The sequence below is a fragment of the Carettochelys insculpta genome, chromosome 5, assembly GCF_033958435.1.
Source record: "Carettochelys insculpta isolate YL-2023 chromosome 5, ASM3395843v1, whole genome shotgun sequence".
Lineage (NCBI taxonomy): Eukaryota > Metazoa > Chordata > Testudines > Carettochelyidae > Carettochelys > Carettochelys insculpta.
In genome coordinates, this window is record NC_134141.1 from 86,247,757 (window position 1) to 86,263,009 (window position 15,253).

Below are 15,253 nucleotides of genomic sequence, written 5' to 3' on the forward strand. Positions count from 1 at the left end.
TGCTTATGGAAAAACAGACAAAAGATCTTGAAGGCATCTTCTGGGAAAAGTCCTATAGTTTAAAACAGAAACTGATTCAGACTTGTGCAGGACATGGATGAGGTGCTGCTGCCACAGTTCAGAAAATTTGTGAAGAAACTAAACTGTTTCTGTGAGAGTCAGAGTGCACAGAGACGCTCTGCACCAAGCCTCTCCTTGTTTACCCTGGCACTTGCTGTGCTTTCAGAAAAGGTGCAGTGGCACGCTAACACTTGGTGTTTGCAGATGTCGTAATGCTTGTGGGAGAACAGAGAGGAAGTGGGAAGTTTAGTGAAATGTGAGCATATAGAAAGAAAGGGCATGAAAATCAGCAGAAATTCATCTGATTTTTGTGATAACGTTCAGGAAGGCACAAAGACTATAAAGCTGGGGGTGAGGGGCAGCCACTAGCAAAGGTTACAGAAGCTCTCTACTTTCAAGAGTACAGAGAAACAGTAAACTCAACAACAAACATACAAGCAGAACGGGAACATTTTCTCTCCATTTAGTTCAAGCACAGTGGTCTGTAGTAGGAGGATGTCTATCAAATAGAAAAGTAAGATCTATAACATAATTATTAGGCCCGCACTTTTTTATAGCTCTGAATGCTCAGCACTGAAAAGGAGACAGGAGCAGATACTAAATACACTGGAAATGAAAACGTTAAGATTGCTGGTTGGAGTTAGATGGATGGACCATCAGAACAAACGTATTAAAGAAAGTGTGAAGGTGTGGCCAATTTTATGAAAGCTGAGGGAGTTGAGGCTTGAATTAAACATTGTTCTGTCTAGGTGTAGTACATGTTGAGAGATCTATGAAATGGTTTTCTCTTTCCTTGATGTTTCCCAGTGTTCTGGATTCTTGCACCAGTTCACATCACAAGTCAGTGAACTGGCAGAGTAAGAGCCATATTTCTTCCAACAGGGGAAGGAGCTGTTGATCCAAATGATCCTAACAAGGAAAACACATTGAGTCAGCTTGCAAAGACCGAGATTTCACTATCTTTGACCAGCAAGTATGAGCTACAGGAAGGTGAAGATCAAGATATCAAAGGACTGATGATAAAGTACGGTTTGTTCATAAGAGATCTATCTTTGGGGGCGGCATATTTTTAAATAAAAAAAATACCAGGAATGTGAGCTACCTTTTTTGTTTCAGGTTCATAATTACTGTTTTTAAAAATTCCAACAAACACACTAGCATTTTGGACCACCACGTCTTCCACAACCATTCAGTCGACTGGTAGTCGACAAAGAATTAAGTCCATAGCTTTAGCCTTTTTGAGGATGTAAGGACAGTCTGATCCTTTGCTAGCCAGTAGCCAAACTCTGTGCTCGCTTCTACCTTGTACAGACTCGTTGGCATCACAGAGGTCAAAAATAGTGTTATAATCAACACTTAGGTCCAGAGTGAGCATGAAATTTGCCCCCTAAGAGTTTGGGATACAATTCTGGCAAAACTCCACAGCTAGTAAAGACTTAAATCAATGTTGTCAAACTTGGTTTGTCAAAAGCACCAAAGTTACTTTAGCTCACAAATCCTCTTGGTAGTGAATCGGATTGGTGCTTCTAAGTCACTTAGGCATATGAAAATTCCAGCTCCAATTCCTTATTTAAACACCCAGATAGACTTCTTGAATTTCAGAGGTGCTGAGCACCTGTGATTTATATTAACAGCAATAATGGTATTCGGGGTCGCTGGGGTGGGGGGGGAGGACACATTTAGATCAGGAAATCACAAATGCATTTAATGAGACCACATCTGAACTGTTGCTTATGGCGCAATAGTCATGTCTTGAGTGAAGTGTGACCTGGAAAGAGGGGAATGGTGAGAGCAATTTAAAGCATGAATACAAGAGTAAGATATGTATATAATTAGATTGTGTATGTAGTTCATCATGCCTTACCTCCTGTTGTGGGGAATTGGCAGAGGAGGTGCTGAAATGTCCTTTTAATGCTTAAAGGCTTGGTTTGGCTAGATTTCATTGAATGAAGAGGAACATTAGAAGCTTTAGTGGTGTTCTGAAGTTTGACGTGTTAGGACAGCTTTTCCTCATAAGAGTTTAGTTCTGTGTACATTTTCTTGTGTTATGAAGGATCTGTTTTATTATTGCTCATGTGCTTCACACAAAGGTTTAACTTGTTTTTCAGGAGTAATTGATGCCTTTTGCCAGCAGTGGCTTGGGCTCTTTTCCAGTTTGTAATATCTTTACCATTGTAACAGATAATTAAGCTGTTGTTTTTTAATGAAAAATTTAAGAACTTTACCACCTACGTGTGCATTAGAACTGATCACCTTTCAGATGTATTAAACTTACATAGCAAGCTCATTATGTGGCTCTCAGAAAAACCACCGGCACATTTTACAGAGGCCATCAAAAGTCTGAAACAAGCTTTGTAAAACATCAATATTTTTAGCTTTTAATGATGTTAGCGCTACCTATGTTTACTGCACACTGTAAAATAGTTACTATGCTAATGTATGCGCTTTTACATAATTCAGGGAGAGTTGTCTAGACTTACAGGCAGACGCAAGTTTGCCTTACTTCCCCTAATGGCAAATATTTAATGTTTGTTGAACCTAGTAATTGTACAGGGTGTTATGGTCCTCTCAGCTGCATTATATCAAAAGATCATTATAGCTATTTATTTGTTAATCTTACCCCTATTTCACTGTATATATTCACATGCAACCTGTGAATTAGGAATTGTTCAGTATGTCTTTTTTGCTGTTGAAAATGAATGCAAGTTCTCTTCTAAAACTGCTGTTTTCACACTTGTCTTCACTGTGGGCTGGCGAGGAAGTTTTTAATACGAAACCTCAGATTCTACACAGGTCAGTAATGCAGCTAGAAAATCTCTCTATCGAATACTGATATTTTAATGTACTTATTGAATCTGGAAATAATTTAGTTTTATGGACTGGCAACTGAAGCTTTACTTTGGAAGAAAGTCACTTTACTGCAATGTTGGAAATTGCAAGCGCATACTCTACTTGCAATTCCTGACTTTAATCATGTTTTCCCTAAACAAATTTTTCAATTTATCTGGTAGAGAGAACTTTCTCTAGAATTTCCCACATAGTGATCATCAGGTTTTATGGTCCAGAAAATAGATTAAATGAAAAGGAAAGGGTTTGGCTTGCCATCAGTGTAGCAGTTATGCATGCTTATTGAGCTGAAATAAAACTTTCAAACACTCCTGGGTCCTTTTGGGGTAACTTTCCATATGTAGTTGGATATAAAGCTATTTGCATCATTTCTGTAGTTTTAATGCAAAATCCACTAGGTAAGAATATAAAATAATCTCAATCCATTTCTGTATTTATGACATCAGTCTGACAGCTGGGTAACTTAGGCTAGATCTACACTAGGGACAAAAGTCTAGTTCAATACACAATTCTAGCTATGCCATTAGCGGAGCTAGAATTGACGTATTAGTCAACTTTCTTCCCTAGTTTAGTCCAGGGCTCAAATGTCTTGCATCGACATACATTGTTCGACATGGTAGCATGGAGTACAGGGGTCAACAGCAAAGCCCAGAGAGGTCAATTTTGCTACATCTTAACAGGAGCAGCAAAATCAAACTTGGAAAGACTGATCTTCCCATAAGTATAGATTAGCCCATATACAATGTAGAGATGAAGGATGAGTAAAGGAGTTGAAGTGAGCAGTGATAGTTGCAATATGTTGTAGTGCTGCCATTTTATTTAAATTTTTGTCTTTGCTCATTGCCTTGTCTTTTTTGTATAACCAGTTTCTCCTGTAAGTGGAACTGATGGTCAAGACTTTTGTTTAAATGGAAGCTTACATTTTGCTCACTTGCAGTCTGTCAGTATCTGTAGTTCCTGCTCTATTTGTTAGAAAGTGTTTTCTGAGTTTCTGCTAATCTGATCTTTAAAGAGCTTTTGGAAAAAATGATATTGTGCAGTGTTAAAATACAGTTTAAATTGTAAATAATCAATGAGTTAGGGTGTGTATACAGTAACTCTTGCACATTTTAAAATACACGCAAACAGGCTAGCCAACTTTTTGGTGTGTCAACTGAAACTTCCCTCACCATATCAGAGCTAACAGTTTTGCCATATACCCGTTCAAACATCCTCACTGAATGTGGCTCCTGCAAAACAGGGTTTTAGTACGTTTTTATGGCAGCATAGAGAAACTGTCAAGCTTTATTGGCTCTGTCTAATAGTAAATGAGTTTAGGTAGCTGTCAGTTGGCCGGCTGTTCTGAATACCAAATCATGACTAAGTAGGTTTTATAAATCATTTTGGGAGACGGTTTCAAAATATATCGATTGGTGCTTTTGTTAAATAGTCAAGTGTGTGATAAATGGGAGGATTAATATCTGTGGTTATGTGCATAATTGGGCAGTAAGTGTTAAATGACGTGTCAGGCGTGTATACTTCTTGTAACGGTACTGCAGGGGTAGAAGTACTGGGCTTCTAACAAATTGAAAAGACACGTGCACTAATTAGGGCATATACTTCCCAAAGTATCTAACTTACTTCTAGAGAAATAGCTTCTTCTGGAGCTCTAGTGAGGAACTGGAGCTTTTTAAAACAAAGATAAATGTCATGAGTGTCTGAAGTATGATAAATTTGTATCCTCTTTGACAAGTTCCAGGTACTAAAGACTTGTTCACGCAGAGCTTAAATAAAACTAGTTTCTTCATTGCCTTGTGGGAGACTGCCTTCTGAATAAGGCCTGGATTCTCTTTCTTGCTTTGTCAGTCACCTGCTGTGACCTTGGCCAAGTCAGTTCAGCAGTGATAGTTTCCCTTCTCAACCTGTTTTTCAATATCGCTTTGTACAGAGCCGACCACAACAGGGCCCCTGCTTTGTTGGGCCGTCTGGTAGCTGCTGTGATAACACTTCCAAGTTTATGTCCGCTAGAAGTGGGTACATTACAAGCAGCCAGTACTAAATTAGCAGCTGAATTTTATGCTGAATTTAAGTACAATAATCCAATCAGGAGATTGGAAAGTCATGGATGTCTTTTTGCAAGGCCTTCGCTTGAGCAGCAGATGTCACTGTCCAATGTAAGACTGAACGTGCTCTTTGGTGACGTTGGAGACCTTTGACTCCCAGACCAACTTCTGTAACAGTAATGCTCCATCTGTCCCGGTGAACATTGACTTTGCCCTCCTGACTGACATCCTGTCTCTTGTGTGGTCTAATCTTCTAACTCGCTTTCATGAATAAACGCAAAGGTAATATAAAAATAGATGCAGAAAGCATCGGGTGTATCTGAAGTAGAAGACAGTAAACTACTGTAATCTGTAAAATTATGTATAGATCAGCATTCATTCAGTCTGTAAACGATTGAAGCACATGATTCTTTTAATAGTTCCTAACTGACATGAAAACTAGAACACACTGGATCCACCAGTATTGTAAGAGCATACGGCTGAATGTACAAGAATGGATTTTTGTACAGTAAATCCTTATTTATCTGACCTAAACAGGACCAAAGGATGGTCAGATAATGGCGGGGGGGTCTACTGTGCTGCTTAAGGCCACTCGGCTGCGTTGCTCCAAAGGGCAATTTCTTTATTGGTAAACTACAGCAGTGGAACCAGCTGTCCTAGTGGGGCCAGTGGTCCCAGCAAGACCACACTGCCATGGGGCTGACTGCTATGGTAGGGTCAGCTGCCTCAGCAGGACTCGCTGCGCATGGCCAGATGCCACAGTGGAACCTGCTGCCCTGGCAAGGCTGGTTGCCATGGAACCAGCTTCCCAAGGCTGGAGGAGAGGGACTACCTGCAGTGGGGGATGCTGCCCTGGCGGGCTGGCAGAGCAGGCTGGCTGCTGCTGGGCTGTATAATGGGAGCCAGGTGCTGGAGCATGTCTGAAAAAACAGCATTGGTTAATTGAAGGTTGGATAACTGGGGTTCTCCTGTAGTTTAAAACGTATCTAACTATTATACAAAATGGCCCTATACATCTGAAATTGAGTCACTTCTCCAGTGCTGAAAGAACCCAGCCCTCAAAAAGTAGCTGATTGTATCTAACGCTAACTTCAGCTCGGTTGACCTTAACTTGCCTCTTGTCTCTGGAATTTCACGAACATGCAGTGCTTAAGTATTCCTAGAAACTAGGTCAAAAGGAAACTCGCGCTCGTACATACCTGATAAGCTGGCAGTGTGGATATGTAAGTAGCATGAGAGTATGAAAATTGACAAATTCTCTTGTTAAGTTGCACATTTCATTTAGTTTAATATATGTGTAGAAGAATCTGAGGAACCTAAGATGGATTTTTTTAAGAGGTTGTCTGGCATGACAGGTGAAGATTTTGTTAATCATTTCCAACAAGCTGTCTGATTTCCAAATGTAGAATTAAATGTGTGTGTGTGTTTTGTTCAAAGAAATGAAAACACACTTAGTTCAGCTGATGGGCTAGCTTTGCTGCCTTAACAGGAGCATGCACAGAAACTTGCTACTGTCATCAAGTCATAGAACTGGAGGAGACCTAGAGAGATCATCTAGTCCAGGAATTCTCAACCTTTTCCTTTTGAGTCCCCCTCAACATGCTGTCAGAACTCCAGGACCCAGTGAGGGGATGGGGTGGGGATGACTTAAGGGGCCCATCTCAGAGGGGACCCTTGGGTGTAGGTGTAGTTTGTCTATAATTTGTGGAGGCAGTAGTCAATGGGCTTAGGCCAGGTCTGTGTGGGAGTCCAGGGAGGGAGCGCCACCTCCACAATTTGACTCAAGCTCAGCAGGACACCCATCTTGTTTGGTTTGAGGGGATGCAACCAAAAATAACTCAAAAGAAAGACTGCTTTCAAAAAGGTTGAAAACCACTCCATGTATCTCTGCAGGCAGAGGGGATAGCCAGGGGCTGTGTTGGGTGTGGGGGAGAGGAATAGCTAGGGGCTGCGGTGCGGGCAAGGGTGGTAGCTCAGGTTGCAACTGCTAGCAAGCAACCAAGGAGAGGGACAGTAGTGAGTTGGGGATGGGACTGATGCTTCGGGGAAGGGGCAGAGCTAGTGTTTGGTTTTGTGCAACAAGAATATTGGTAAGTATTACTGAAGTACATCCTGTTTTACTTCAGATAGTTTTGAATTTAAATCCTATCCTTCAAAGTGCTTGCAACTCCTCCCAGTTTGGCACTGACCTCAAACTTTATAGGTGCGCACACTCTATGCCATTATCTATGTGGTTGATGTTGAAATGGGGGTATGTCTGTGTATACAGATAGATATACAGTGTGATTGATTAATTGCTCCTGGTGGTCAAAAATGTGGCGATGCATCTTTTCTATAAAACTCATTGGAATATTTTAGTTACTTTTAAAAATCATCAGCATATTAGAGTTCAAGGAAACCTTTAGGACTTTTGAGTGTGAAAATTGCAAACATGTTTCTTCAAATGACCATATTTTCAGCTGTCTTGTACCAGTACTTTGCATGCGTATCTTTTGGAAGCACCAGTACATAACTTCATCCATGGATTGTTTTGCACAATACGGGTCTTAGGATAGTACCTCTACTTGTATCTGAGTAAAAATTGGTATGTTCTGGGTCCTGCTGTGTCTTGTTTTAGGAGGAGAATGAGGTTGTTCAAAGACTATGGCCCCAGTGCAGAAAAGATTTGGATTTAGGAAAGAATTTAAGTTCAAGCCCGAAATTCCTTAAGTCAGTGTTTAGCAAGTATTTAGTCCTCCCCTGAATAGCACATAAAATATTTGTAATTTCTATCTGCTGAAATAATTTCTAAGGAGATTTCCAAAAGTTGGAGAGGGAAGCCACAGAAGGAGACAAATCTGGCCTGAGTATAGTTAAGGTAAACTCGCTTTAAAGAAGCCTCTGCTTCATTGGCATATGAGAGCGAATTCAGGAGCAGTCAGTGGCAGAAGGTATTCCTCTGAAGCTGTTGAGCACCTGAGTCATCACATGAGGAGAGGGACTAGAACATTGCCATGCCTCCTGTAGGTTGAACAGGCTGTCTGTTCCAGCTGCACATGCATCAGAATGACGTGGTAATTCAGATCACATATACTTTTTAGCTATTGCTGCTGTTGCTTTTTTCCTTCTATGTGAATTTCTAGTGTATCAATATGAAATTCGATCCAATTTCAAATGTTTTGTATCAAATAAGAATACAAGTTTCTTGTGATATTGGCTCTTGCATGGGCATACAATAGAAGACCATAAAAATATTTTCTCACAATTTTTATTGGATTTAAATTTTTTCTTGAAAACATGGGTTAAAAACAATTATTTGAGGACTTAAGTTTCACTGCTAATACTTCCAAATATATTTTTTTCAAAAACCCAGCTGTTACATTCCCTATGTGAAGCATGGGCTATAGTATGCATTATTCTTGATTTATTAGTCTCTGTATTAGTTAGGCTATTAGCTTGTAAAGAGATGTACCTAGTTTGTATAACAATGTATTCAGTTATTATAGAGCTCTATAACAGGATGTTCTCCAAATAACTTTAGAAAGAAGAGACAGCAGGAATTTGTGATAACTGCTTACGCCAACCATAAAAGCGAACCCCTTAACATATCAGGACAAAGCAGTTTCCTTTCTGTTCAGGAGTTTTATGGTTTTTGCTACTAAGGAAGTATGTATTCTCTGTTCCTAGAGAAGTTTTTCTTTAAGTAGCACACAGTAATACTTGATATTTGTATGTTTCTGACGTTTGGCAATGTCTGTTTCTAAATACTCAGTATAATAAATCCATGGCTCAAACAAGTATGCATAGGTCAGACTTTGGAAAGATCTGGGTTTCCATCTCTCCCTTTGTTGAAGTCTTAAGTGATACAAATGCACCTGAATGCTTATTATGGCATCTATTGCCATGATAGCTAACTCCCCCAAAGGGTGAAGGAAGACAAGCAGATTTTGGTAGAAAAATGTGCATATATCTCAAAAATTACGATTCCTGTTAGTAGAAGCTCTGAAATCTAAAATACCTTGTAAAATACCAGCATTTTGTGTTTGATCTTCAACTTTTGAAATGAGTTGCAAATGAAGAAACTAAATGCTTCCTGTGACAGATACCATCATCCATTTTTTGTTTCTCTGTAAAGGACAAAACGGCTTGTAGTTGACGTGATACGAACTCAACCAGGAGAGGCACTCATAGAAATCTTAGAAACACCAGCTTCTGCACGGCAGGTAAACGAACAGGGTGTTTGTTCTCCTCATACATCTTGATACTTTGTCTTAGATTTAAAATAGGTAACAAATTTCTCTGATGGTCTCTAATCCCTTTAGGCTGTTTCTCTGGGGAGATGGTTGGGCTAGTCAGTCCTTCAAAACTGCCTGGCCCATGCTGCCAGGGACTCTGGTTATTGTAAAGGGCCTGGGGTTCTGCCTGCTGCTGCAGTAGCTGGGAGTCCTTGGCCCTTTTACACTGTGGGCCCCCAAGACAGCTGCCCTTCACCCCCTGCCCCAGGACAGCGGCTCTGCTGACAGTTAACAATGGAGGGGGAAAAATTTCAACCAACATTTCACACTTTTTTAAATCGGAAGTCTTTGGCTCCATCAGCGTGTTTTTTTGTTTTTGTTTTGAGGGGGGTGGTGGCTGTCTTTCTTTCGTGTGAGTAACTTTTTTGAATTTAAAATTGGAAATGAGCATGCAGGTTTTTAAAGCTAGTAGGCCCCATACTTAGTAATTTCAGAGAGAGCTCTTGTAGAAAATACATTGTCTATATTTAAGAAGGGGTCTTAATAAATAGTCACCATTTAGATCACAGGACTTTTTCCTAATGGAAAATGATGTTTTATACTAAAACACCTAGAATAAGATTGAGGAGTTTCACTGCTATACATCCATGAAATTATTTTAACATAATATATGAAGGCATTTTCGGTCTTTGACTTTTTTCTTTCTATCAAATGCACCAGTGTTTTAAGTATCTTCCTGTATTTTTTCCTCATGAAATATGTAGTACTTCATTCTGAGAATTTCCTTGTTTAGTTTGTTCACGCAATTAAGTAAATAACTGTGTGTGGGAAACCTCTTTTGCTTTCCTTGGCTGTGGGAGCTGTGTGAGAATCTCATCTTCTGTAGACTTCTCTCAAATGTTGCAGCTTGAAGTATATATTAGTAGATATACAAGCTTTACCAGTGATGTAACATGTTGGCTTTTCTTGAGTTTAATAAAAAGCAAGGGTCCTTCAATAGGCTTTCTATAAGAACGTTCAGTCCTTGAAGTCTATAAGACACTTTCAACTTGAATGAGTTCATCAGACCATGGTACTGCAATTTAAACAGGCTTTCTATGTCCCATCTAACAAATCTACTAATTTATTATTAATGGACTTAATTGTAATATGCCTTCAAGAGACAGAGTAACAGTAAACTCCCTTATAACACAGTTTAGTCAAAATGGATATGAACGTAGCATTTATTTTACGCTCTTGTTCACAATTCGTTTACACAGAGGTCAGAGCATCTGGACACTTAATATGAATGAACTGGTAATCAACTGTTTGTTTTTTGTTTTGTTTTCCATATTTTGTCCAGGAATCTGAGCACTTAAAAGTGGTAGAGAAACGTGCTATCTTAGATTCCAAAACTCCAGAGAAAATGAAGCACAGTCAGTCGATGCTTGCAGATGGGCAGCTCCCAATAGAACAGAAGAAAAGGAAAATACAAAGAAATCTTCGCACATTGGAACAGGCTGGATTAGTGTCTTCAGCAAATAAGTACCAAGAAATAATCAATGAGATTGCTAAAGTAATTGGAATGTGCTGTTTACTTTTCAAATGTCAAAAATGCATCTAATCTTGCACTCTATAGATATGTACTTGTGATAAGCATCCTCCTAGAGAATACCAAAATGAGTCATGTAAAGTATACAAATGATTCCATCTGCATTTGAAAGAAAAATTTAGACACTCAAAGTGAGGAAGTAAATTTAGTTGCTAAAATACTCACTCAAATGTTCAATATTCAGCTCAAGAAATCATGTAAGGGTAGGCACTTTTTCTCTATTATCCATGCCACACAAGTGAAGGGTAACTGACAATCTCCAAAATTGTGGTTATTTTTGTGCTTTTATTGGTATCAATAAACATGCCCAACAAATGACAGGTGGTAAAACAAGAGGGTATGCTACCACTTTCATGAAATTCTTCATAGCAAAATCTTTCAGATAGTCATTGCTTTTTATCTTTACAAAGTTTTAAAAGGAATTCAGGAACCCTATTAAAAACAAAACAAAAAAGCAGTCCAGTAGCACTTTAAAGACTAACAAAATAATTTATTAGGTGATGAGCTTTCCTGGGACAGACCCACTTCAAATCATAGTCATACCTGAAGAAGTGGGTCTGTCCCAGGAAAGCTCATCACCTGATAAATTATTTTGTTAGTCTTTAAAGTGCTACTGGACTGCGTTTTTCTTTTCATAGTATGTAGACTAGCATGGCTATCTCTCTATTACTATTAAAAACAGCACTCAGAAAAAGGATTTCCTTATATACACTTGACATAAGACAAAATAGGGGCAGTGATAGTGCAAAACAGTAAAGGAGGGTGTTTTTCTCCCATTATGTCAGAGGTAGTTGTGCTTGTTAGCAACCAACCATCTTGATCCAAATCAGAATCCCCATGCTTACTTTATATTTTCCATTTAAAGTCGATAATGTGAAAATACATTTGTTCGTCTCATGACAGTAGTGGATTCAACCATTTACCTTTTCAAAAAAGTTTGACTGCAAATACATCTAGCAGGATAACGTTTTCTAATTTGTTGCTAATACCATACCTAAGGGATTTTGTCTCCCAGACGCACCATGCTGCCACTGTTGTAATCAGAAGGTTTGTGCTCAACCTTAAGCCTCATTGTAAAAGGAGTGGTGCTGGGCATCCTCTTTGATCTCAACTTGCTCCCTCCCTTAGTCTAAAATGGCGCAGACTTGATGACGTTCCAGGCCTGCTGCAGAAGGCATCTGTACTACTTTGCTCTCCCGATCCTTCCTCAGTTTCTTCTTACTGCTTGTTGTAATGTAACTGAAACCAATGAGTGCCTCAGCAGGATGGGCTAAAAACACTAGCCCTCTAGAGAGACATCCTCTGTTGTTTCAAGGGTGGGAGGTCCTAGTGCAGCACTGGGGAGGAGTGTCCTGATCTTATCTTGGCAGAGAGACCTGTTGAACTCGCCACAGTGCTGACCAACACAGTGGTAGATATCCCCATCTGAGAAATCCTCTACAGACAAGTAGCTGTTTGGCGCCACCTCACAAGGTACTACTATCACATCCACTGTGGTACCCTGTCTGCTTGTTACTGTAATTGAGCTATATATTCACAGTATCAAGAAGGGAGAGAACCTTACAGAAGGTGCTGAAGGTTCTCGGAGGCCCCACCATCACAGGCAAAACGCATGTGGCAGTGAGTTTGTCTACCTCAACATAACCAATACCTGTACAACATGCCATGCTAGGGATCATCTTTGCATGTCTCAAAGCAGATCCTCCTCCTTCTCACAAAAGGTTCTCTTCCCTGCGGCAGCAATGGCCAGAGACGGGTAACCGCCACAAACAGGCTGAGGTTATGCAGAAAGAATTCTAGAAACCTCCTGCATTAGAAGTTCATTATCACCATATGAAGCAGTAATGTCAGCCACAATGTTAGTATTGGACTACTTAAGTGCTGTAGGACCTTTCAACCCCAGTCCTGCAGACACTGTCACAACCTCAGTAATCCCCAGGAAAAGTCCCATAAGCGTAATCATCCTGAACTTCTCAGCCTCTACCAGGACTGCCCTACCCATTAACAAAATGCACTACAGGTTAAACCTCTCTAGTTCAGCACCCTCGGGACCTGACCAGTGCTGAATGAGAGAATTTGCCAGACCCCAGCAAGTCAACAGTGGTTCCCAAACTTTTCAGCATCACAACCCCATTTTTTTGAGAAATCCTCACACCCTCCCCCTTACCTTTTTTACCACAAGCCAGCCACCCTAGCCGCCTGTCAGCTGTCTGCCTGAGCCCCTCCCCTTGCCCAAAGCCAGGCACTGCCAGCCCCTCCTCTAACTCCATTCTCCTTCCCTCCCTCCCCTGCAACCCATGCCTACTCGTCACCTTTGCAGGAGGCAGCTAGCTCCATGTGGGCCTTCACTGGCTGCCTGCTTTTTGTAGTGGCTGATCCATGTTGCCCATGTGGAATGGCAGGGGCTGAGAGCTGGAAGCAAGGGCCATCTCTTTCTTGAGGTGGGGGGGATGAGGTGGGTATCCGGGTTGCATGCCCCCCATTTGGGAAGCCATGGATTACCAACACTTCCACTGCTTACTGAGCCCTTAGACTTTTAGAGGTAAATAACAGCATAGAACATTGAGGGTCAAGACTGGTGGCTGTAAACAAACTTTATGGGACCACAGGAAACTTAGCCATGATGAGCTCAAGGGAAGAGGTTTCTACTTCCAATATTTTCACCCTTTACAGAGGAAAGGGAGCTTTTCCCCTGCCCCAAGTATTCATCTGTCTCTTAAGATCTGACCTGTTTTGCTCACTTGGTCCTCATCACTGTTTGTAAATTGTATACACTGAAATAAAGAAGTTGACTCTGGCAGGGTATTGGAAAAAATAACATGCCATAAAAACCAAGATTTTATGGATTTTTTTTTTTTTAACTAGTCATCTTGACTACTTTGGGTCCTCAAAGAAGATAATGGTCATCAATAATGGTTTATTTGCTGAAACATGGACTCACTTCAGCATAATAGGAGTAGATAGGAAAAACAAGTATATGGTGGTAAAAGAAATAAGCAGCTGACTGAATTGCACACAAATGTATTGAAATGTTATCCACTTGTCACAATGAAATGCTCTTCTCTGAGCATATGGCATTTGTATCTATGCTTTTAAAAACCAGTTCTGTGAAATATGAGGAAGGACATATTATACATTTATATTTTTCCTAAGTAAGTAAATGAGCAATAATGTACTATTAAACTGTAGAAGCACTGAATAGATTTTGGTGGTATTCTGTGAGGAAATTACTTTATATGGGGGGGGACTTCAAATCACATTATTATGTAAAACAATTCAATTCAAATCTCTTTACCACAGGACATCCGAAATCAAAGAAGATACCGACATCATCGGAAAGCTGAATTAGTAAAACTCCAACAGACGCTGTCTGCACTTCAATCCAAGACAACATTTTATGAAGATCAAGTAAATTATTACAACACCTATATAAAAACCTGCTTAGACAACTTAACAAGAAAGTGAGTTGAAAGCTTTTTTGTTAACATCTAAAGAGATCCAAATGCCACTGATGTATTCTTTAGTTGCAAACTTGGTCTAATTCCCATGTAAAAAGTGAACCAGAACTGTTATCAATTGTTGAATAATTATGTAGTGAAAATGAGACTGATGATATATTTCTTTGAAAGTTGCTTTTCAAAAGATTTCCTTTATTTAAAAAAAAAGTGATCTGAGGTATGCTGTCATTGGTCTTAAATTGGAAAGCTTAACTGGAGTTTACCAGTGAGATTGCTCATGTGCACCATCACATTGGGGCTTAAATATAAGTTTTCCCCCTCAGTGTGAGGCGACTTGCTTGAAGGTGGATGGATATAAAATAGTACTAACTTGTTAAGATCTATCTTTGCTAAAATATGCTTTGTGATGCAAGTATTGGATGCTCCTCTGGATTGATGTGTGTAGCCAGTCTCTGCATTACTCATGAGAGAGAGCTGCACTAAGATGGTACAGTGTAAACTTTTATTGACTTAAGTTGTGATTTCCAACCCACGTGCCCCCCCCCCCCCACAAAAGGGTGAAGGACTTTGTAAATATATATATTCAGGCATAAGAAGTCTCCCATTTTTTTCCATGTCTGATAGTAATTCCAGTAATTCTTAGATCTGTTCTATTTTGTTTCTTTCTAGTCTCCTTTTTTAATAAATAATAAGCCGTCCAGTAGCACCTTAAAGACTTAAATATTTTATAAGTTAATGGGCTTTCATGGGTAAGACCCACTTCTTCATATTAAGTGCATCTTACCCAGGAAAGCTCATTACCTAATACATTTGTTGCTTTAATGTGCTGCAGGACTACTTGTTGTTTGTGATGCTACAGACTAACACAGCTACCCCTCAGACTTTTTTGGTGTGAAAGTTGTTGTAACCAGATCTCTCAAGAACACAGGAGTAAAGGAAGAACTAAACTTTGTTAGCAGTTCCTTTTCTTTATCCTTTCTTCTGCAAGGAGCTATGGAGAAGGTATGAAGTGTATGCTCTTGGTAGATGAACCATAAACTT

The 15,253-nt window shown here is 39.8% G+C and overlaps 1 protein-coding gene across 2 annotated transcripts in view; it reads left to right on the forward strand.

Moving 5' to 3' along the window:
* Positions 1 to 15,253, forward strand: part of IQGAP2 (IQ motif containing GTPase activating protein 2) — a 219,493-nt gene that overhangs the window by 200,737 nt on the left and 3,503 nt on the right. For both annotated transcript variants that reach the window (XM_074995443.1, XM_074995444.1), the window contains 4 exons: positions 943 to 1,084; positions 9,064 to 9,151; positions 10,506 to 10,718; positions 14,055 to 14,215. In XM_074995443.1, the coding sequence (XP_074851544.1) occupies positions 943 to 1,084; positions 9,064 to 9,151; positions 10,506 to 10,718; positions 14,055 to 14,215 (604 nt within the window). The remainder of the gene's footprint in view (positions 1 to 942; positions 1,085 to 9,063; positions 9,152 to 10,505; positions 10,719 to 14,054; positions 14,216 to 15,253) is intronic.